Source organism: Amaranthus tricolor, chromosome 17, assembly GCF_026212465.1.
Source record: "Amaranthus tricolor cultivar Red isolate AtriRed21 chromosome 17, ASM2621246v1, whole genome shotgun sequence".
In the NCBI taxonomy this organism is placed as follows: domain Eukaryota; kingdom Viridiplantae; phylum Streptophyta; class Magnoliopsida; order Caryophyllales; family Amaranthaceae; genus Amaranthus; species Amaranthus tricolor.
This window is the reverse complement of record NC_080063.1, coordinates 14,501,958-14,524,942: the sequence shown is the minus strand read 5'-3', so window position 1 is coordinate 14,524,942 and position 22,985 is coordinate 14,501,958. Positions and strand designations below refer to the sequence as shown.

Below are 22,985 nucleotides of genomic sequence, written 5' to 3'. Positions count from 1 at the left end.
TAAAAGGGAGGCTGAAGTTATTATATAAATAAAAATTAGGAAAAATTAGCTAGAATAATCTAATTTTTTACTGAGATCCCTACAACAATCTCAACTTTTGATTAACCATGGATAATTCCAACTACAATGGGTGTTTATTAAAAAATGCATTAAGATAACCTTTTACCTATACAACAAGTTGTTTTGCATAAAAATAAAAATATCAATACAAATTTTAATAAATTCTAAAAATAAAAAAGAGAAATCAAGTAAGTTCCTTCTTTTATTTTAATTTTAAATTTTTAGTATTTTTGATTTTTGATTTTATTTATCTTTTTTTTAGCAATTAATCTGTAAAAACCAATCAGCATTTGGGCAACAATGTTTTTGGTAATTGACCCTAAAATTGAGATTATTTATGGTTAATTAGAAGTTTTAATTATTGTTGAAAAATCAATAAAAGATTAAATTATTGTTGGTAAATTTTTCTAAAAATTTTAAAAATAAGGATTATATTGTCTAATTTGCTAAGTTATTTAAATGTTAGACAATATTTTTACCAAGTTTTTGGAGTTACATATACACCGTAAGAAATTTGAGGGATGTGGAGAAAGGGATGAAGTGCTTGGCTAAATGTTAGCATTTGATGTCATGACTTTGAATCTTGTTAATTATGTTTTTCCTATCAGAAATACTCTTTTTTATTTGCTATTCTTGTCTCATTTGATTTGGTATATTTGTCAATATACTATTTTAATTCTAAATATCTCTAATTGTGTTTGAATAAAACGTATAATAAATAGATATTAATCAAAATTTTCATTAAGACGAAATAAACAAGATTTTACTTGAGTATATATTTTAACTTATAGATTAAGAATAAAACACAAATTAAAAGTAAATGGTAAAAAGTGTTCAAAAAGCAAAGCATAAGTAAACATTAAAGATACAATAAATAGGCATTAAACTTTAATGAATAGGGCCTAAGAGATATCTCTTACAAAGACGGTATCTCAAGTGATTATAAAATTGAGGGGTCTTTGGGCCTGGGTAATGGGCAATAGTTCGGTAGTTCCACACTTTTTAGGTATTTAACCCATTTGGATTCTTGAAATAGGACCTAATTGTAGCGTCCTCTACGTACCTTCAAACCATCAACCATTCTTATGACATAAATTCTCAAATGAAACAGTTTGATAGTAAATTTATCTTTATTAAATTGATTTAATATGAACTTAAAGCATTATTTATTATCCTAAAGTAATTAATTAGAGAAATAAATTAATTATATAAGTTATATCACGGTAGACAGTCTCATACAAGACTTGTTCTTATGAAAAAATAGATATCAATTCTATTTTAATACATGAGACAATAGAACCCAACTAAATTAATTACAAGCACTTTCATCTTAAAATATTTACTTTTAATTATTTAAACCCGTTAGATGTGAAATTAATACTTTAAATATTAGATACTTTAATAATTAATTCAACAACAAATTTCATTATCTCAATGTCATTAAGTGACTCATACCTTGGATAAGGTTAAAGAGGGTCATATGTACACAATATTATCCTTGTTAGTTATAATACTAACACTAAAGTTGTTTCCAATTGACCTTTTATACATAAATTTACTGTTTAAAAAATTTGATTACAAAATGGTTAAAAAGGTCACCAACTTAGCTACCATTAATTGAGAATAGTTCGGGAGATTTAATAGCAATACATAATTATAACAAGAAGATTGAAATTTTAACTTCCTTAAAAAACTTAAATTATGTTAATCTAGTCTGGATAAAAAAAATTATGAACTATAATAATGAAGCTTAAAAGACAAAATAAGATTTAAGTAAGATTAGTGAGATTACACGCAACTATGCAAGCATCATGCATATATATGAAAACCGCATAATTTCTAGTATTATACTCCTTCCTATTCATCTTAAGAGTTTCATTTGACTTTTTACGGATTTTAAAGAGAATCAAAAGTGGGACCCTAAGGGTAGAATAGAGAGTGGTATTATGGGTTTTTAATGTAAGCGAGGAAAATTAATATGAGTAATGAAGGGTATAATTGAAAATAAGATAAAGCTACTAAGGGCATAAAAGTCAAAAACCCATACCAATAATAAAAATAGAACAATTAAGGTGACTTGACCATAAAAGAAAATGGGACACATAAGCTGAATAGAAGAGACTATTATATTTTCTAAATTCTAAAATAAATATTCATTTCAATTGAATTTGTTTCAGCTACAAAATTTGCAAAGGCAAAGTATGCAAGTAGCCTAATGTGTGATCTTCCATTCATTCTAAAGCCTTATCCACTAGACCCTAACTCATTTAAAGCCAAACTTAATCATTGGCGGACTGAGGGGCCTAAGAGCTCTCATAAATTATAAATTATGCTTTTCTTAAAAAAAATATCGAATTTCTCATGTAAAAAATACTCCAATATCATTACCCTTTTAATTTATTTTTTTTGCTTTCGACTAATTATTATGATCAATCTTGACTCTCAAGGATTCATCATAGTTAAAATCCTGAATCCAACACGGTCCTTAATGAAAGGTTCAGATTGCCGGATAACGATCCTCAACAAATCCCATCCCATTTCAGTCTTCAGATCTTTATAAACATAACTAGTATGTGAGTTGTCTCTGACTCTCTGCTTCTTCAAATCTTGTTGATTGTTAACTCTCAAGCTTTCTTCTTCTAGCTTTCCTTGACTGCAAGAACAATTACCAAAATAATTCTATTGTAAACCTTTAAAAGGTTCAATTAATCAACAAACGAATGTAATAGATATATATTGAAATAAAAAATGTATAAACTATCAAGAAATCAATTAAATCAAAAGTTTAAGCTGATACTAAAGTCACAAAATATGTTATATATACTTTTCTCGGTTGAGATTAGGAGTGTTCAATAGGCCAGATACGACCCGGGTCACCTGGCCCGTTATATTACAAAAATTAATTATAATCCCTATTGATCAATTTATAATAATTAAATTATTATTTATAATAATTAAATTGTAAAAATGTTAATAATCCTCATTGGATTGTTATTTATAATAATTAAATTATACATCAATTATGCTTACAAAAGTCTGTTTTCGACCCTTATTAAGCCCTTCTATAGCCCATTTCCGTTTCATTTTACTTACAGTAGAGCCTGTTTTTAGCCCGATCCCTGTTCAACCTGGCCCTTACAAAACCCTTGTAAAAACGGCAGTATCCTAAGGGCTCAATATGAGGCCTGGCCCATTGAACACCTAGTTGAGATTCATATGCGTGACTTTTTTGACATTTTGGTATATGAAGGCGCTCAGCATGTTATATATTCTATCATAAACAAAAAAACTAACCTCCACTTCCCAGTTGGTACGGCTACTTATAATAGCTAGACAGACCGTCTGAGTTATGGCAACACAAAGAATCCCAACCCGAAGACCTGTTCCATTGAGCCGCATCCAGAAGGCTAATCCAGCTGCAACCGGTATTCCCACAACATAGAATGCAACGAGATTCACGAACGAACCTATATGTTGCCACCCGCACCCTCTTGCAACCCCTGAAAGTTGCAATCACTACCCGCTTTAATTTTAGTCTACTTTCATTACACAGATCAGTACAGACTATAAACTATCTGTTGGAATATAAGTTATGTACCTGAAATGACTGCTTGTATACTATCCAGTAGAGCATTAGCACAAACCAAATATGCCAAAGAACTGATATACTTTATAACATCTTTCTCGCTGCTGAAACAATACCCGAAAAGATTTCGAGTAGCGTATAGGATTGCGCTCACCAGTATACCGTTTGCAACCCCTAGTATGACAGCTCCATGAGCTGCTGTACGAGCTGCTTGTGGGTTTTCCGCCCCAAGTTCATTCGCAACTCTTGTGCTGTATTTTAGACCCAGAGAAAGATTTCAAAATGCTTAGATTAAGCTGAATTGAAGATTTATGAAATGGAAAATTTGTTAGAAGAATACCTTGCAGCAGATGAAATTCCATAAGGTATTGCAAACAGTGTGGAAGTAGTTGTCAAGCTAGGAAACAGAATTTGCGTTAGATAATGAGTTTGTTTGGTAATAAAAGCTATTCAGTTGGATTTAAAGTCATTTACAAACACTTTTTTGTCTGTTGAACAACCAAAAACGCAGAAGCCAAAAAAACCCATCAAACGATCGATGAATAAGATATTACGAAACACATCCAATGATAAAAACTATTAAAGAAGTTATATTCGGAGAGGTTGATAGAAGAATACCAGACAGAAAGAACAGAGGTCTCGAGTTCTGCATTTGGCAAAAGCCCGGATAGTAAAATCACCAATTCGTATGACCACCACTCAAAACTACAAGCATAGAGTTAAGATCAGTACAACATTAGTAAGCAAAAACTTCAAAACTTGTAATAACGAAAAGAAAGCATACCAAACCATTGCAGAAGACGGAATAGCAAAACGAAGAAACTCTTCTATGCCATGGAAGATATCCATGGAAAGTGGAGAACGAGTAGCAGCACATGAGGGCGAGAACTTCATGTACAATGCAAGAAAAATGGCATTAAGCCAGTTCGACAATCCCATTGCGATAGCCCCTCCAAGATTTTGTAGCCCAGACTTGTAAACCAAAGCCCAACAAAGGGGTATATGTAAGCAAAGAGTAGCACACGAACTTAGGAACATAGGAACGACCAGGCTTTGCGATTGAAAGTATCGAACGAGGGGTTGAAACACCGCATAAGCAAAGAGTGTTGGCACAAGATATGTCATAAATTTACCAGCTTCATGTGCAACTAAAGGATCTTGGCCTAAGATTATGAGTAATTTGCCCATATTTATCCATATGATGCTTAGTGGGATAACCAATATAGTGAGGGAGAAAATGGCCGTGTATGTTTGAGTTCCTACTTTCATGTATTGTTTTGCACCATATGCTTGCCCGCTTATAGTCTCCAATCCACCTGACATCCCAACCTTTGAATAACAGCAAACATATGAAAGTCTAAACAACAATTTTACTATAAAAGTATGGTTTGTACTCTCTATATACTTAAAAAGTTGCACAATTTTACTCCCCCATTCCTTTTTAAGTGTCTCATCTACGTGTCCATGAGTAGGATACGTTTGAATATTCAATTTTATGCCTAAAATATAGAATCCAAGTGTCATACTAATGTCCGAGCATCAAGGATTGGACACATGTACGTGAAGTAAAATGAAGAGTCCGCGTAGCATAGCTTTTGAGTGCTTTCCAATTTATTAATTCAATACTTAACATTTCAAATTGTGCACATACATGAAAAATAAGTTATAAATTTATACATTAAATTAAAATAGAAACCAAGAATAATTGACAAATAGTGCAAACATGCATATAATGGAGGGAGTATATAACCATACATGATGAGAGACCTATGTCTTAATACCATGAGAAAGGGGTCAAAGTCTAATATACACTTAGTAAACACTAATCTTATTGCGCACCACCCTAGCTCACTCTCCATCTACTAACTCGCACTCCTTACTTTCCACCGTACTAATACACACTCCTAACTCTCCATTTCAATTAGCATGTTAAAGTTTTGATGCACTTTAGTTGTGCGCAATAAGTCCACACAAGAGTTTCTTCAAACAAAGCAAGAATCTAGGTCGGCTCTTAGAAATTATACAATAGAAGCAATTAGTCCACACGAGATTTTCTCCAATCATAGCAATGTTTCTAACTCTCTATGTCCAATAAATAACACCGTTGGCAGCACCTACTCTTTTGTCTCACTGAATTTGCTACTAAATGTTACATTATGGGTAAAATGTCACTTCTAATAGCAAACTTAAAAGAGACAGAGGGGTAGCTAGCTTTAATATATACCTAGCCAAGATTTGAGTACATGAGCACAATGAGTTTTCTCTAAGGCCTATGCATTTATGCCTCCAGTGTCTTGATGCAATCTGGCTCTAATAGCTTCCAAAAAAGCAGACTTTTTGTAGAGACTATTATTATGTGGTTTAGTCAAGTTTGGATTTAAGATGGGATAAGTTGGATCTTAAAAGCACATGGAGTATTTTATAAAATTATAAAGGACAATCTATGATTTACCAATTAATGCCTTTCATATAATGCTCATAGACCCACTTAGCCCATATGGCTTCTTTATGACTACACGGGCAATTTTTAGCTTATTTTGATACAAATAGAATGTTAGTAATTAAACCATTCAATATTAGGGTATGGTAAATTAGTTGGTTAAAATAATTTATTATTATAAATAAGCTATTTTTGAACAAGATGCTTATAACAATAGGTTCAAAATCAATTAATCAAATTAATCAATAAAATCAGCTAGTCAAACACAACCTAATATGTGAACCCATCATATCAATAGCTATCACCACTACCACATTCGAAATCTATGTGAACCCATCATATCAATATCTATCACCACTACCACATTCGAAATCAGGAGAGATTTTAAGCATGTTCAACATATTCAAATGCACCGGATCCAAAATATTGAGGGCATCAATATTAAAATACTTAGTATATATTAAGTGTTTAAAAATACAAAATTACCACAAAAATATCATAATTTTTTAAATTACACATGCCTTAAAGTATTTTTCAAATTTTACTCCGCCCCTATTCGAAATAAGACTATTTCTTGAACAATAACGACCCCAAACCATTAATCCCAAAAGAATAAAATCTGCTATATAAACTATTATATTAGTTCCAACGATATTTCTCGAACATAAAAGAAAAAGAAAAGCATAGTGTATACCATGAGGCTGAAGCCGGTAACAGCAGCAAGAGAAACAGCAAGAGAAGTACTAGCCAAGTAAAGGTTACCAAGATGACCCACCATCATCAAAGTTACAACCTGAATCATATACTGAGACATCATTACTGCTATCATTGGCCCTGCAATTTTGCACATTCTATTCATTTCTTCTCTTATTTCTTTCCATTTTAATCCCTGTTCTTCTTCTTCCTTCTTTACTAACAACCCTTCTTCCATTCTCTACGGAGTATTACTTCTCTTTTTTGATTTTGCTCTTCAGGTCGGCTTCTTAAGAGATTTTTATATGCTTTTATTTGGGTTTTCTAGGTTATTATCATTGAATCTGCAAACCCATTCAATAAGCCTGAAATAGCTTAGGTCTTGAGTTTATGATTGATTTATTGTACCAATTATTTGACCAGGTCCTTGGCTTTTAGGGGGTTTTGAGTGTGGGAAATTGGGAATGGGAAATTTAAGAATAAAAAATTAGGATTGATTAGGAAATTAATAGTTGGAAATTGTTAAAACATTTGATCTCATTTTATTTTATTTTATTTGTTAAAATATAATTCGATCTTGGTTTATTAATGTAAAAATTAAAATTTACCAATTTATAAGGATATAAATGTACCAACATTTAAGGCGTTGATAGATTAATAGGTGAATTAAACATTTAAGAACGAAAACTGGATACTATAATGTAGAAAAAACTTATAAAATGATAATGAAACGGAAATTAACAAGAATTTAACGGAAAATGCTACGGCAGTTAGATAGTGCATAAACCGGATGTTACCATGTGAAAATATCTTACAAAAGTGTTACCACTAGCGTTTCATGAAAATTTAATGCTACCATTTGAAAATTTTCTAATAATAATAATAACAACAACAACAACAACAATAATAATAATAATAATAATAATACAAAAAAAATTAGAAATTTTAAAATTAATTTAAAAAAAAAAAATTAAGATAGAAAATTGCTCCACAAGAAACCAAGAGGCAAAGTTACAATTTGTAACCTCGCCTAGAGTCAAAAAGAACATATATTTTTTCCTTTAAAGATATCCCAACTTTTACTCTCTATTTCAAAGAACTTTGTCTTATTTTTTTTAATCTATTTAATTTGTTTTATTTTTATTTTTTGTCATAGACTATACAATTTTTTTAATTTTAATCTACATGTTTAACATATTTTTATCTCATCCACTCATTTATTCTACTTTTGAATCAAATATACTCGTGTATTCACTCTAATAGTCTTATGTGATTGGGCATATTTGTCAATGCAATAACTCTATTATTAATAAATTGTGCATAAGTAAAAGTTGTAAAAATTTAATATTAATAATCTTTACATTGACACGAATCAAACAAGATCTCAGTTGACTATGTTATAACTTAATACATTAATAATAAAATACAAATTAAGGGTGATCGATAAACATTGTCAAAAGTCAAATGAGACTATTAAAGTGGTTACAAGAAAGTATGTTTTTATCACTTCTACTCATTTTCTTGATTTTCATCCAATTTGTACTTAAGACTATTTTATTCAACCATCATAAAATTTAATGTTTCCAATTTATAGTTTTTTTATTGAACTCATTTTTTTTATTTGACTTGTGTAGGCTTGAGAAACCCTATATGCAAGGGGACAACAAATTAATCTAAACTATAGGCAGAGAGAATCCAACACTCCAACAAATAAAGATAAAAACAAAGATCATCATATATTAGTAGGCTAAGCAAGAATTTTACAAGAAATTTTCTTTTAAAGCATTGATGTTATTGTTAATCAAGCTAATTAAATAACTTCACTTAGCACAAACTTGAATTGAAGCTTGAGCCATCCATTCCTGATGAACTCCTGCATTGCAAAAGTTTGCAAATGCCCGCATATACTTTTTCCCATAGCTTTGTAAGTGTCCACAATGTGCTTCATATATTTTGACCTATATGTAACAAATTGTATACACTCATGTAAATTTACATGTACGAAATAAGATTGTCAAGGAATAAACTCAACTAAAAACTTAAGTTGATGGTTGTACTCCTAAAATATGTTATACACAACTAATATGCCCCCTCACATAAGAGGCCTTTGGGGCTAGAAGCGTGGATACAACACAGACCCTCCACATGCCTAAAGCTTAAGATTTCACTTTATTAAATAAGGTAATTGAGATTCGAACTCGAGATCTTTTGTTACAATATTATTGCAATAAAAAGTATAAGATGAACTTGGTTGAATTGGTTATGTAATCAGTAGACACCTTCCACACATGTTGCTTGGGATCAAACCTACCATTCGTAAGAATTTGCATTCCAGTTGTATTCTTTTAGTAGTTATTGAATTTATTTTTTTTTAGATCCGTTCCTGAGTTTAGAAGGGTCATTTTGTTGGGGACTTTCTCTTGTTATCTCTTGGAAGTTGCCTTAGTTTGATATTTGTTATTGCCATATTTTTTAAAAACAAAACTTGAAACAAAGTTGATATAAGTATAGTAAGTAGTCTTGTGAAGTAGTACATACCATTGTTTTGAGGCAATCCCAATCATCAACAAGAGGTTGACCAGCAGGCCTAACCATTGTAAGATAAGAATGAGCAGCGTCTACATCTTCAAATAAAACATTCGCTATGGCTTGCACACTTTCATCTACATGTTTACGTTGGGATATCACTTCGTCTAAACGTTTTTCAGCCTCTATTCTCTTCGTGGACCCCACAGGAGCTCTTCGAACCTATTATAAATTAATACATACAAATAATGTTATCGAGTCTATAATTAATAAAATAATGCATTCCATTTTTTAATGTTTTTGATAATTTTGTGATGTTTTGTTAGAAAAAAGTATGAAATACTAATGTTTTTAACTTTTTTGCTTTGGTTGAGGCATATCCGCGTGTTTGGCAAATGATCTTGTAGGTTAGCATTTTGATTGACATACATTTGGCTTTTGGGATGTGTTAGACACAAAATTTCCCTTCACTTCAATTTTTGATTTTTGACTTAATTTTTCTCTAATAATCTACTATCAACTAATAATTAATATTTACTAAATTTGTTCATAACAATTAACTTAAACAACTGGTTTAATACAAACAAAAAAGTCAATGCAAGTCGATGTATTTTGGACAATGTATGGTATAATTTAATTGTTATTAAGACTTAACTTTATTATTTGTATTGTATATATGTAGTTTTCATATAAGAAGTACACGCTTACCCGTAAGTTCCGCCCGCTAAGAAAACGTGCGGGTAGCGACAAAAAATATGCCCCCAAATGCGGGTGGGCTTTTTAATATTTAAGCCCGCGGATAAATTTTACCCGCCCATGAACAACTCTAATATGTACATACTCCTTTAGCTCCATTAGATAAGAGGCCTGTATATAGGCAAGATAGTTGAAATACAAATCGTTTTCTCAACCCTGACCTAAAATATTCCCTTTTGAATGATCAGTGAATAACGTCGATACTTATGACTTTTTTCATACCATTTTAAGGCACCAAAGCATTTATAAATTTAAAAGGATGCTTGTAGCATAAAATAATTTATTATAAACACTAGCTAAGATTGAAATAATAAAAGATTAAAATACGTACCATTTCTTTGAAGTAAATAAGATCAGCTTCGCGTTGTTCAATTGCATGTGGAATGATTGGCTCGGATTGGTTTGGTGGAGGATAAGTTTGGTTATGCTTGGAGGTGTTGGAAATGAAGTAAACAGACAGGAATTCTGTACTTAATTTAACATCACCATATTGCATTACATGAGACATATTTGTTCTCTTTTTCACCTGCATTATATATGGAGACTTGTTAGGTGAGTTTCGATCATAAAACCTTATCAAGGCCTGATTAAGCTTCGATTCCCTAGTTGCCGCATTAATAACGAATAATGAATTTTGTAGGAATTAAGCTCCTATTTTCCAATGAGAACTAATATTGCTTCTAAAGCTTTGATTTGAAATCGATTATACTATGATTTTTAGGTATATAAGTATTATTTTTCTTTTTGGTTACTTAAATCTGGTCAAATAAGTTGAACTTTGATTATTGTTTACTCAAAAAATTATGTGTCTATTAAAGTTACTTTATGAAAATTTATATACATGTAACTTTGTCAAATATTCGATTTTTTTCTTTCCATTTGAAATATGGGAAGGAACCAAGAATAGTACTAATAAAGAATAATATTCTATTAAAAGTCATTATAATTGAAATAAATAATAATTAATGTATCTTGAAATCATAAAAATGAGTGAAATGTTTAGTAAAAAGAGAAAAGTATTATAATGAGGAAAAATGTACCATTAATATGAAAGAATCTAAGTAATTTTTTAAGGTTAAAAATGTAAATATATAATGGCCTTTAATAAAATATATTAGACAAATTAGGTTAATTTTGTCCATAAAGTTGTCCCAAAATAGAATTTATAAAGGGACAAACTAATTAAAATTTCCTTCTGGAAAAATTTAGAAGAACAAATAAGAACGGAGGGAGCATGGTGCCTAATTGATTTTAAAATATTATTAATCAAACTTTGACTAACTAGACTAGTCGAAGTATATATAAAGGCTCAAAATTTATTTTTTACCCTGAGCCCTTTAAAACTAAGGGCCGGCCTTGGACCTTGTCTTGAAAAGGCGATATTTGCTTCAATTAAAACAAAACTCGATTCACATCATGATTAATATACTACGTACAAGAATTAGGGATAAAAACTAGAAAATCTTGTATGAAACCGTCTCACCACGGAATGATGAGTCTATATAATTAGCTCATTTTTCTAGTTGATCGATCACTTTAAGATAATAAGTGATCACTTTCAGATTATAATTAATCACTCTAAAACTATATAAACAATCACTTTAAACCGTAAGTTATGACTTTATGGTTATAATAAGTAATTACTTTAAAACAATAAGTGTACATCCGACCAATTCTATAGAGATTAATCTGAAGACCGTCTCATTTGAAATTTTGCAAAAAAACAAATAATAATAGAAAATAAACAGTTAATAATGAAGCCCGGAACTTAACTTACCGCAGTATATTGTTGTTCCAAAGTTTCCTTTCTTGGATCTTTTTTGTCACTGTTGAATTTATAGCGAAAAAAATCAATGTTTATTCAAATGTGGGGCGAAGAGAGTGCATGATAGAGTTATCTTAGAACCATAATTACAAGTTTAAAGTTTTGTTTGAGTTTATTCAGATTTAATATGGCATCAAAAGTCATGAATAGCATCTAGATTTATTAATTTGGGCTATTGGGTCGATTACAAGTTAGACATTTTAGGTCGATTTAAAATCTAATCTTGTATTCAATTGGTTTATATATAATTGTAAATTCATTATTAAGTTAGGTCAAATCGAATCCGATTACAAGGTTAGATGAATATCAAGTCGTCGGATCTGTTTTGAACAACTCTAGTTACGTTACAAATTAATATAAGGAAGACATGTCTATCAACATTATTTTCAACCCAAATAGTTATCGTGTGAGGCATTATAATAGCGTATATAAACTTAAATTTTGAGTTGACTGGTTACTTATCAGAGTCTCACAAGGACACATATTTTAGACATAAATCGATCATACTCAATACATATATCGAACGATTTAAATTTACCGACTAAGATAGTTGACATCCGATCCATTATAAAGCATAAAAGCAAAATTAAGCAGTGTGTTGTTAAAATTACCTATCTTCCAACCAAGAGATACTATATAAATCACCCAAACAAGTATTGTTATACTCAGGAGGCACACCAGGGTCTCCACCACAATAGCACGCATAACTGTTCTCTTTAGGGTTTGATGCAGTTGTCACATAAATATTCAGATCTTTTGGCAAAAGACCATCAAACATGCTTCCAGATTCACAAGCCTCTACATAAATTGCCTGTAATTGTAAACATAAATATTACTACTCTTTAATTAATTTCATACATATATATTATGAGTCATAATTTATAATTAAATTCATATATTTATGATATATATCACTATCTTTCAATTAATCGTCTTATTGCACTAACAACCTATAGCTCTACCGTTAAGTACGTGACTAAATCAAAAGATTAAACTAATAGATTAAACTAATAGATTAAACTAATTAATGTGTATATATTTGAAGGCTTTAACCAAAAACTTAAACTGATGGTTGAATTACCAAGATATGTTATATAGTCTAACAACTATACGTGTCAGTTTATATTTTTGCTTCTCACACATGAGAATTCTTTTATAAAAAATGCAACAATTTCATTTTAATAAAAAAAGATAGTTACAACTAAATAAAGAGTACTTTTATAGTGTTGATTTTCAATGTCAACCATTATTTAAATAAATTTAGGGGCCATTTGGTTCGCATAAGGAAATCGAAATGGAATGAGAAAAAGGAATGAAGGAGAAAGGAATGGATTCCCCTAATTTAGCCTAGTCGTTTGGCTGTGTTTAGGAAACGGAATGAACTGCTCATTAATTCCCTTTGTGACTGTTTGGTTCAAGTTAAGGAATCAAATTATGAGTTTTTAAATTCTTTTATATTTTTTCCAAAAATAACTAGTTATTATATGATAAACTTGAAAAACTTATTTTTTTAAAAAATATCATTAACCTAGTATCATCTTTTCCTGTAATATGAATGAAAAAAAAAAACATAACTCTAAATAATATCTTTCTAGCTCCATTGATTACAAATCCAAATAATCACTTGTTTCTAGATCAAAATTCATACCAAAAGTGTTCTAGTAAGACCCAAGTCTTTGCCAATAGTCCTTTCTAGATAAAGTTCATGTCAAAAGTAGTAGTTTGTGAACAATACCTAATTCAAAATCATACCTTAAATATCAAAATTTTGCTTTTTCTTGATTAAATTTTAAGCAATTGGGATTTTATTTTTAAATTTCTGAATTTTTTTTTGAATTATTATTACTATATTATTTATTATTATTATTATTATTATTATTATAATTTTTTTTTTTAGGGTTTGAGAGGAGAGAGAGAAAGTGATGGGTAATGAAGTGGGGAGTTATTTTTATTTTTTTTTATTTTTAAATTTCTGAATTTTTTTTTTGTTTTTTAGAATTATTATTACTATATATTTATTATTATTATTATTATTATTATTATTATTATTATTTTTTAGGGTTTGAGAGGAGAGAGAGAAAGTGATGGGTGATGAAGTGGGGAATGGGAATGGAAAAGTCTTGGGGAGGGTGGGGAATGAGTGTGGTCTAAAATTGGGTAAACTAAAAAATAAAAAAGGAGAAAGGAAATGATTTAAAGTGGCAAACAAACAACAACAAAGAGAATTGAGTCTGTCTATTCCCTTTCCCTTTGATTATTACACCCAACCAAACAATTAATGAACTACAAATTTATGAAAAAAATTGATATTAAGTTTGACATAATTGATGATTGCTTAAAAATCCTTTGTAATTTGTGTTAAAATAAATTATTTAAAAATCAACCACTATAGAATTACGTTTAAATAAACCAGTTTTACCATAGTTTTGTAGGACTTGGCAGCATGCATGCTCTTCAAAACCTGTATCAAGTCCTTGGCGTATATATCTTCATCTGAATTCGGCATTGCTAAATAGTACCAAAATAGGAGGAGATTTGGATCGGAAACAGGCATTAAAATAAATTACCAAGATTATTTGTCATATATATATATGTAAGATCAAATAAAAAGGATTTTAAAATGAGAAGGGTGAGAAGAATTTTTATTTGATTTTATTTGGTTATATATATACAAAAAAAATACTATGTTATAAATTATTTGATTTTATTTGGTTATATATATACAATTATTTTTTTTTGGCTCAATCGTAACCATAGATTTATTTTATTTTAGTGAAATCAAGGGTGTAGAGTCCTTCTTACCCTTTTCATTTTCAACCCCTTTTCAATGGATCCCTCCCATATATATATATATATATATATATATATATATATATATGTATATATATATATATATGTATATATATATATATGTATATATATATTTACATAAAAATCATGAGTAAATCATCATTATATTTAGTGTATCCTTCTTTTAAAAACTATGAGTAAGGTATGAGAAAAGATAAAAAAAAAAACAACAAATCAAACCCATAAGCAAGTCTTGTATAAGCCTAAAGTTAAACTTACATAGCAGTTAACTAAATGAAAATAATTTTTTCATTAAAATTTAAGATTTAAAATTGAGCCAGCCCATTTTAATTCATCTCACGATGAGACGATCTTAATAAAAAATTTGTCTAAAAAGTAAATATAAACCAAATAACGTACCAAGCAGCCCAGGGCCTCCATGGTCAGCATAATATAAGAAAACATGATCTTTTGGACCACTTTTCAAAACCTTACCACTACCTCCTATAAGGGCCTTTTTATTACCAAGTAATACGGCAAACACATTGTTAGTAGTCACATTCTTCCCCGTATAGTCCTGTTTTGTAACATCAATACTATTAGCAAGTACATATATATGACCTAATTCTAAAAGAATAATCATAATTATATAAACAATTGTAACTCCATAAACTAATATTAGTGGTAACTTGGGTTAATGATTGTGTATAATAATATTTGATTTTAATTCAGTCAAATATGTAAATTTAATTATTTTTTTTAAATTTTATCTTCATAAATAATTACAAACATTTGTTTTTTTGAAATTAATCACAGTCTTTGCCATAAAAAATCAAAACACAACAAATGAAATAACAAAAGAGTAATTGATTATCATCTGATAAGGTTATGAGCAACATAGTTTCTGATATTTTATATGTCTAGGAAAAAAAAAGAAATTTGACCCTTTTTATAGGGGGTTGATCTCAGTCTTTAATGGGCAATTTATAAAAGTAAAGTTACAATTTTACAAGTGTTCTACGTCGTACATGACAACATTGTTGAATTGAGGTATTAGACCCCTTTCTATCTTTGGGCCCTAAAAAATGTTTATCTTGCTTTGGGTCGGAAACGGTTCGGATCATGAGTTTGATTTTTTTTTTCTATCACTTTCTTTTCTATCAGTCTACCCTACGTAAAAAAATTATTTTAAAATTTTGTATACAATTCAGTTTTTTTTTTTGATCACTGTATACAATTAAGTTGAATAGGAAAATTGATAATCATAACAATTTTGACAAATTGGAAGTAAATTATTAAATAAAATGTAGATTAGGAAGTAAATAATTATACAAAAAGATCAATTAGGAAGGAAATTGTTTTATAAATAGCTTAAAAGGAAATCGAATTAAAAACATATTATTCCCTCATCAGTTCTATGCTGATGTTCAAACAAGAAATTGTCTAGGAGAGTGAAATTTATACATAATTTTTCATTGATATTTATTAATTAGATTTAGTTCTCTCTATTAATCTTCCACATACAAGTTTAATAGATTAATATGAGATTTTGTTAAATTTATTTTTACCAATAGAAATTTATTATATAATTTATAATTTTATGTTTTTAACAAATAAATTAAAGGGAAATTTTATGTGGTGATCATGACTTTTGGCTTTTCCACATAGTAGACAATAAATCTATATAGTGACCTTGAGGTTCTAACTTTTTCATATGGTAGATAAAATGTTAAATTTTTTATTAAATTAAGACTCATTTCGACTGGATTACGAAATATATGGCAAATGAGGATCATTGTGACGTCTATTTTTTGAAAAAAGATCATTATGTTCAGGAAAAAAAGCATTAAGTTAACAAAAATAGTATTTTTTTGTCTACCATGTGAAAAATTTGGAAGCTTAAGTCATCACGTGGATTAAAAAAATTGTTTGTCTACCATATGAAAAAGCCGATAATACAGGGTTATCATGTGGAAATTCTCTAAATTAATAAATAAAAAATGATTTCATTTTTAATTTTGATTTGTCAAATCTATTTTTAAATTTTACAAATTTAATTCTCATATATACTTGAAAATTGAGCTTTCTATTGCCTATCTTTAATTATATAGTCATGAATGTGTAGTGTAAAAATATAATTCGGGTTATCGGATCGATTTCGAGTTATGTGTTTTGGGTCGGTTCAAATTGGATCTTGTTACCATATTGCTTTACATGATTTTAAATTCAATTTAAAGTCGAGTTAAATCGAGTTTAATTACAAAATCGGATAAATATCAAATCATCGATTCCATTTAAAGCACATTTAAATAGGAGTGAATCATACAAACCTTGGGAACATGTGGATAAACATTTTCACCTCCTGGACGATTGATGATAGCACCTGGTTTAGGGTTATCTTCATTATATGCAATATCATCATACATGAAAACAATTATGTTTTCTTCTTTCATTCCACCTTTTCTCATTATTTGATATGCATGACAAATATCGGCCTGTAAAACATTTAATTAAATGATATAACTACAACATACTTTAATAATTTATTGATGTTTATTGAAGAATTACATTATATACATGAAATTAACCACTATTAATTCTATAGATTATCAATTTGCTATTCTATTATGAAGATAAGAGTAAATAATTAAGCAAAAACATTAAAAAAGAAAATTTAATTCTGAAATCTCACTTTTTGGTAATCAATTTGTTAAAAATCTCATCTTATATTTTTTAAAGTTGTGTTTGAGAAAAAAACAATTCATTTCAAATTTTAAATTTTAATTAATTATGAAAATCATAAAACAAAATATGAAAATGACAAATTGTGGATTCATATAACTTTATCTTCTTTTTAAAACAATTGTGGATTCGACTCAAATCCAAATATTAATTTTATTGATTTGTCTAACACTAAATTGAACTTAAATTTTAATTTGCATATGAAATCATCGTTTTCAAACCCATTTAAAAACCTAAAATTTACATCATACTTACTTTTAACGGCGTTTAGCAATATTTTTTCTTTTTAAATTTGATCGTTAACTGGGACAAAGTGCTTTAGATTACAAAAGGCAAATTTCATGTGGTAACACTGAACTTTTGGCCATTTCACGTAGTAGACAAATATTTTTTTAATCCACGTGGGATCTTGACCTTCCATCTTTTCCACATGATAGACAAAAAAAAGTTTTTTTTGCTAACTTTGCGCTATTTTTACCCAATGTAATGATATTTTTTTAAAAAAAACAGACGTCGTGATCATCCTAATTGATCACATATTTCAAATACTATCGAAATAAGTACTTAATTTAACAAAAATCTTAACATTTTGTCTACCACATGGAAAACTTGAAAGTTCAAAGTCACCACGTAGATTTAAAAATTAGCTGTGAAAAAATCGAAAACTTAAGGTTACAACATGAAATTTCCCTTACATGATATAGCATATATAAATTAAATTAAAGATGAGATTTTGGTGAGATTTATAGAATTAAATTTTGATTAAAACAAAAGAGATACATTAAACAATTAGTTTAAAACAAAAGAGATACATTAAACAATTAGTTTAAAACAAAAGAGATACATTTAACAATTAGTTTACCTGGTGCCTATAATTTTCATAACCAAGAGAGCCAGCAATTAAGACTGCCCATTTAGTTCCTCCATCAGAAGGATAATTTAGCATTTCACTTGTAAAACGCCCTTCAACAATTGAGGACAAAGCCAATGTAAAGGCTAATAACGTCACCCTTAAGTAGTGCATAGCCATTAGAATAGAGAAGAAGCTAAATTTTTGAGTTTGTAACTAGGGTTATGCTTGCCTATGGGGTCATCTAACTCATATTTATAGGCAATATACATATATTTTATTAAAAAAATAATGGCTAATATCTACTTTTTTTTCAAAAAAAAAGTTAAAAGCTATGTATTATTGATTTCCTTTTTTTCAATTATGTGATTGTAATATTTATTAAATTTGGATCTTACTCTTTAGATGAGTACGCGTACCTAAGTCATATGCGGTGATGATAATTTCTTATTAAAATATTTGTGAAAAATAAAGAAACAATATTATAAGCACATTATAATCTAATGTATTAATTGTCTTTAATTTTAAACAATTATCCAACAAGGATAATAGAAAATTAATTTCAATTAGCATATATCATATATCATTTTAATAAGAACACAAAATAATATAAAAATACTGATGCTGACATCATGGTAAAAATTTCATGACAATGTGATACATGGACAATTATAGAAAAAGTCGATATCTTTTTATTTAGCAATATTTAAAGATATGAGATTACATTTTTGGAAAATAGGGATTTCAAAATCAATACATCGAAACCAATATCCTAAAAGAAGTATTTTATATTATGTAATTCCTTTCTTAAAAGAATTAATATTGACTCACTAATAGTGTGTCTCAGTTAGAATAAATATCCCTTTTCTTAGTATTTCAATATTATTTTCACCAAACTCTCCACATCCCTTATCCTACCATATAATCCAAATCAATAAAATGATATATATATATATATATATATATATATATATATATATATATATATATATATATATATATATATATATATATATATATATATATATATATATATATATATATATATATATATATATATATATATATATATATATATATATATATATATATATATATATATATATATATATATATATATATATATATGTGTGTGTGTGTGTGTGTGTGTGTGTGTGTGTGTGTATGATCAAATAAGAAGGATTTTTAAATGAGAAGGATTTTTGTTTGATTTTGTTTGACTACTATATATACCAAAAAGGATACTATGTTATAAATTAAGAACATTTTAAAAATTATTTCATAGTTACCTTTCTGTGTAACATAGTTACTTTTACAATTATTAGTTTTTGGCTCAATCGTGACCATAGATTTTTTTTTATTTTAGTGAAATCAAGGGTGTAGAGTCCTTCTCACCCTTCTCATTTTCAACTCTTTCTCAATGGATCCTTCCCCTATATATATATATTTTAGTGAAGTGCATTTTTAATGATATAATTAAAAATTGATAGATTATAATTAAAAGGAGATTAGTAAAAGATGAACATATATTTTACTCAAAATAAGTACTCCTATGACACATTATTTAATACTAGTATATGTCCCGTGCAATGCACGAATATGTTAGTTTATTAAGTTATGTAAGAAAATTTATTGAATATAATTGTTTATTTTTAAACAATTATATTTATCATAACTATATATTACTAACCAAAACGATTATAAGTAAAATAATTCTATTTTACTGATTAAGATAATATTTACTAATAAAAAATAATTTTACAAATGATAATTTTTCTTTCCTTAATGGATCTATTAATTTGAGTATATATTGAATTTAAGGTTTACTAAACTTAGGGATTCTCACTTCAGGCATGACTATTAAACTATATAGTAGGAGAAAAAAATAACCGAAACTTTACTTATACATGGATCCTTTTTTATTTTTTACCTAAGGTCAAAAAATTGTCAGAAACGACACTTTATATATACTTTTAATAGTTATTTAATTTGGAGAAGAAAAATACATATATTTTTATATCCACAATACTATTTTAGATGGGTCGTTTACAAAACACAATAAAAACTACCCTACTTATTATTTTTAGTTACAATTTGTCTTTTTACTAACAAATCAACTTCTCAATTAATAGGTGAATTCAATTCCTCACTTTCATCACCTTTTTACTAACAAAATCAAATCAAATATAATTTTAAAAATCTTTTACATTTAGCTTGTTCTTTTGGTGGTTAATATTTAACTCTTTTATTTCTATTCCACACTAATATATTTTCAAAAATATATTTAAATATATTTTTAAGTGAAGGAAATTTTCTTACCGTATTTTTAAGTCTATGAGACAATTGTTAACAATCACCAAATTTAATATTATTAATTAAAAAACAATAAGAGGATGAAAAGATTGAAGACCATGAGAAAACGGCTAATAAATAGTTAACCGAAAAAGAGATAGGAAAATTAAAAGAGAAAATCACTGTGTACACATAAGGAGTTTTTATAAGTGTCAAAGTTTGATACCGCTTTTTATTTATTTTATTTGTTCAATTTCTCATTGCACGGTTGTTAATATACTAAATTAATTTTCAATTGTATATAATTAAAAATCATAAAGAGTTAAAATTAATAAAATTTATTATATAAACAAATTAAACAAGATTAGATCACATACAAGCTTACATACAGTGGCGGACCTAACTAGAGTATGGTAAGTTTGCGGCCCACCAATTATTGCAAAAAATATTTTTCCAGTTGTAAAATTTATTAAAAATTAAAACTATGCTAATAGCTGATCAATTTTAGTTATTAGGTCCTACAATAAAAAAATTTCTATCTTCGCCACTTCTTTCACGAGGATGAGTGACTTGAAAGATGGTTCCATTGGTAAATGCATCTGATACTCTCTCATATTCTATTTACTTGTCCCATTAAGTTTTGACATATAGTTTTGACTTATTTAACAATACACGTTTGTTAATCTTAAATATTTCTAATTGTGCTCGAGTAAAAATAAAAAGTTGATATTAATAAAATTTACAACAAGACGAATTAAACAAGATCTCACATGATTATGTCGTAACTTATAGATTAAGAACAAATCACATAGAAGTGATTGATGAATAATGTTGAAAAAACAAGTGAGATAAGTAAAGCAAATAGAAGGGAGTATAATTTTGTTTTATTAGTTTGAGTTAAGGATTTTTTTGGCCTTGTATTCCTTTCAAAACTATCCTCATCGCCTAGCTAGCATGTTTCTCATTTTTGAAATCTTTGTAGTTAACCTTGCATGCTTATTTAATTTCTTAGTTAAGTTTAAAATTAATTCAATTCATATATATATATATATATATATATATATATATATATATATATATATATATATATATATATATATATATATATATATATATATATATATATATATATATATATATATATATATATATATATATATATATATATATATATATATTTAGTTGGCTTAGTAGATTGTTAAATTTGGTGTCTATTAACATTCATCGATCTTTATGGATCTTGATTATCGCTTTCCCGGTACTTAAAATGTTTGATTAAGTTCAGCTTATTGATAGAGGAATCTATAAACAGCTAGATAGAATCGGCCAATGAAATTTTAGGGGCTCGTGGCAAAAAATATATCATAGGCCCTAGGCATATATATATATATATATATATATATATATATATATATATATATATATATATATATATATATATATATATATATATATATATATATATATATATATATATGTGTATATATATATATATATATATTTCTCCCTCGACGTGGGCCCTGTCTTCAAGCATTGTAATTTCCATACACAAGATCCCGAGGCAATTTTTGTCAAAAATTTTCGTGGGCCTTGGGTATAGGCCCATCTTGCACTTACTTAGGGTCAACTCTGACAATAGAGTTTTCAAGTCTATCATCATTAGAGTTTTTTAGGGTTATAACTACCAATTTTAAGATAAATTTCAAATTGGATAAAACATTAACGGCCCGTTTGGTTGATGGTAATGAAGTAATGGGAATAAAATGTTGTAATGGCAATAGTAATGAAGGAATGGATATGAGAATTGGTAATGAAGATTCTTTCGTTTGGTGTGCATGACTAAAGAATGGTAATGGAAGATAATATTCCATTGATTGCATTTGGTTGTTAGTAATAAAAAATGGTAATGACTCTTAGTTTCATTATTGTATATTTGTATCTAAAAGCATTATTGTATCTAAATTATTCTATCTAATGATTCTTTTTTTAATAATAATATTTTTTGGATAATTACATACATTACCTTTTTTTTCTTCAGCTCGAAACAACATTACCTTATTTTATTACCACAGTAATACTTCATTACCATTACCGCCTAATACCATGTTGTTTGATGGTAATGAAAATGGCCCTTTTTGGTAATTTCATTACCTTATTTTATTACCATCCATTACCATTGAAGGCATCCAAACAACCAAAATTTTCATTACTTAATTTTATTACCATTACCGCCCTCTAATACCATGTACCAAACGGGCCGTAATTGATCTAGTCAGAAGTTTCTACTAATAAAATAAAAGTTATCTACCATACAATATATACGATAAGTCTTTTAATTCTGCAGCATAAACATGTATGTTGCGGTTCTATTATACACTTAGGAGCATATATCAAGTATCAAGTATCAAGTATCAAGTATCAAGTA

General features: G+C 28.2%; 2 protein-coding genes across 3 annotated transcripts; both read right to left on the bottom strand.

Annotated features, from left to right (window-relative positions):
• Positions 1-2,189: 2,189 nt before the first annotated feature.
• Positions 2,190-7,295, bottom strand: LOC130803962 (protein DETOXIFICATION 12-like). 2 transcript variants are annotated; one of them, XM_057668207.1, is made up of 7 exons: positions 6,781-7,295; positions 4,431-4,975; positions 4,265-4,351; positions 3,987-4,043; positions 3,659-3,897; positions 3,355-3,560; positions 2,190-2,713 (listed from the first exon to the last, which is right to left on the bottom strand). In XM_057668207.1, the coding sequence occupies exons 1-7, from the start codon at positions 7,015-7,017 to the stop codon at positions 2,678-2,680; spliced, it is 1,407 nt and encodes a 468-aa protein (XP_057524190.1). In that variant the 5' UTR covers positions 7,018-7,295; the 3' UTR covers positions 2,190-2,677. The 2 variants fall into 2 exon arrangements, with proteins under 2 accessions (XP_057524190.1, XP_057524191.1); XM_057668208.1 differs by having other exon boundaries at positions 3,355-3,576; positions 6,781-7,270.
• An 896-nt stretch (positions 7,296-8,191) lies between these two features.
• On the bottom strand, positions 8,192-18,455 carry LOC130803961 (vacuolar-processing enzyme-like). Its single transcript, XM_057668206.1, has 9 exons — positions 18,281-18,455; positions 17,007-17,171; positions 15,097-15,253; positions 14,306-14,394; positions 12,498-12,697; positions 11,839-11,887; positions 10,393-10,587; positions 9,318-9,527; positions 8,192-8,737 (listed from the first exon to the last, which is right to left on the bottom strand). Exons 1-9 carry the CDS (start codon positions 18,446-18,448, stop codon positions 8,600-8,602), a joined length of 1,371 nt encoding a protein of 456 aa, XP_057524189.1. The 5' UTR covers positions 18,449-18,455; the 3' UTR covers positions 8,192-8,599.
• Between the last annotated feature and the right edge of the window lie 4,530 nt (positions 18,456-22,985).

Bases quoted from the DNA above. Each gene is read 5' to 3' on its own strand.
- LOC130803962 (XM_057668207.1), bottom strand. From the start codon at position 7,017: ATGGAAGAAGGGTTGTTAGTAAAGAAGGAAGAAGAAGAACAGGGATTA. The intron at 4,976-6,780 runs GTATACACTATG...TGTTATTCAAAG, and splicing joins TTACCGGCTTCAGCCTCATG to GTTGGGATGTCAGGTGGATT. The intron at 4,044-4,264 runs GTATTCTTCTAT...TCTGTTTCCTAG, and splicing joins ACCTCTGTTCTTTCTGTCTG to CTTGACAACTACTTCCACAC.
- LOC130803961 (XM_057668206.1), bottom strand. From the start codon at position 18,448: ATGGCTATGCACTACTTAAGGGTGACGTTATTAGCCTTTACATTGGCT. The intron at 9,528-10,392 runs GTACGTATTTTA...AATTTATAATAG, and splicing joins TTATTTACTTCAAAGAAATG to GTTCGAAGAGCTCCTGTGGG. The intron at 8,738-9,317 runs GTATGTACTACT...TGTTACATATAG, and splicing joins GGGATTGCCTCAAAACAATG to GTCAAAATATATGAAGCACA.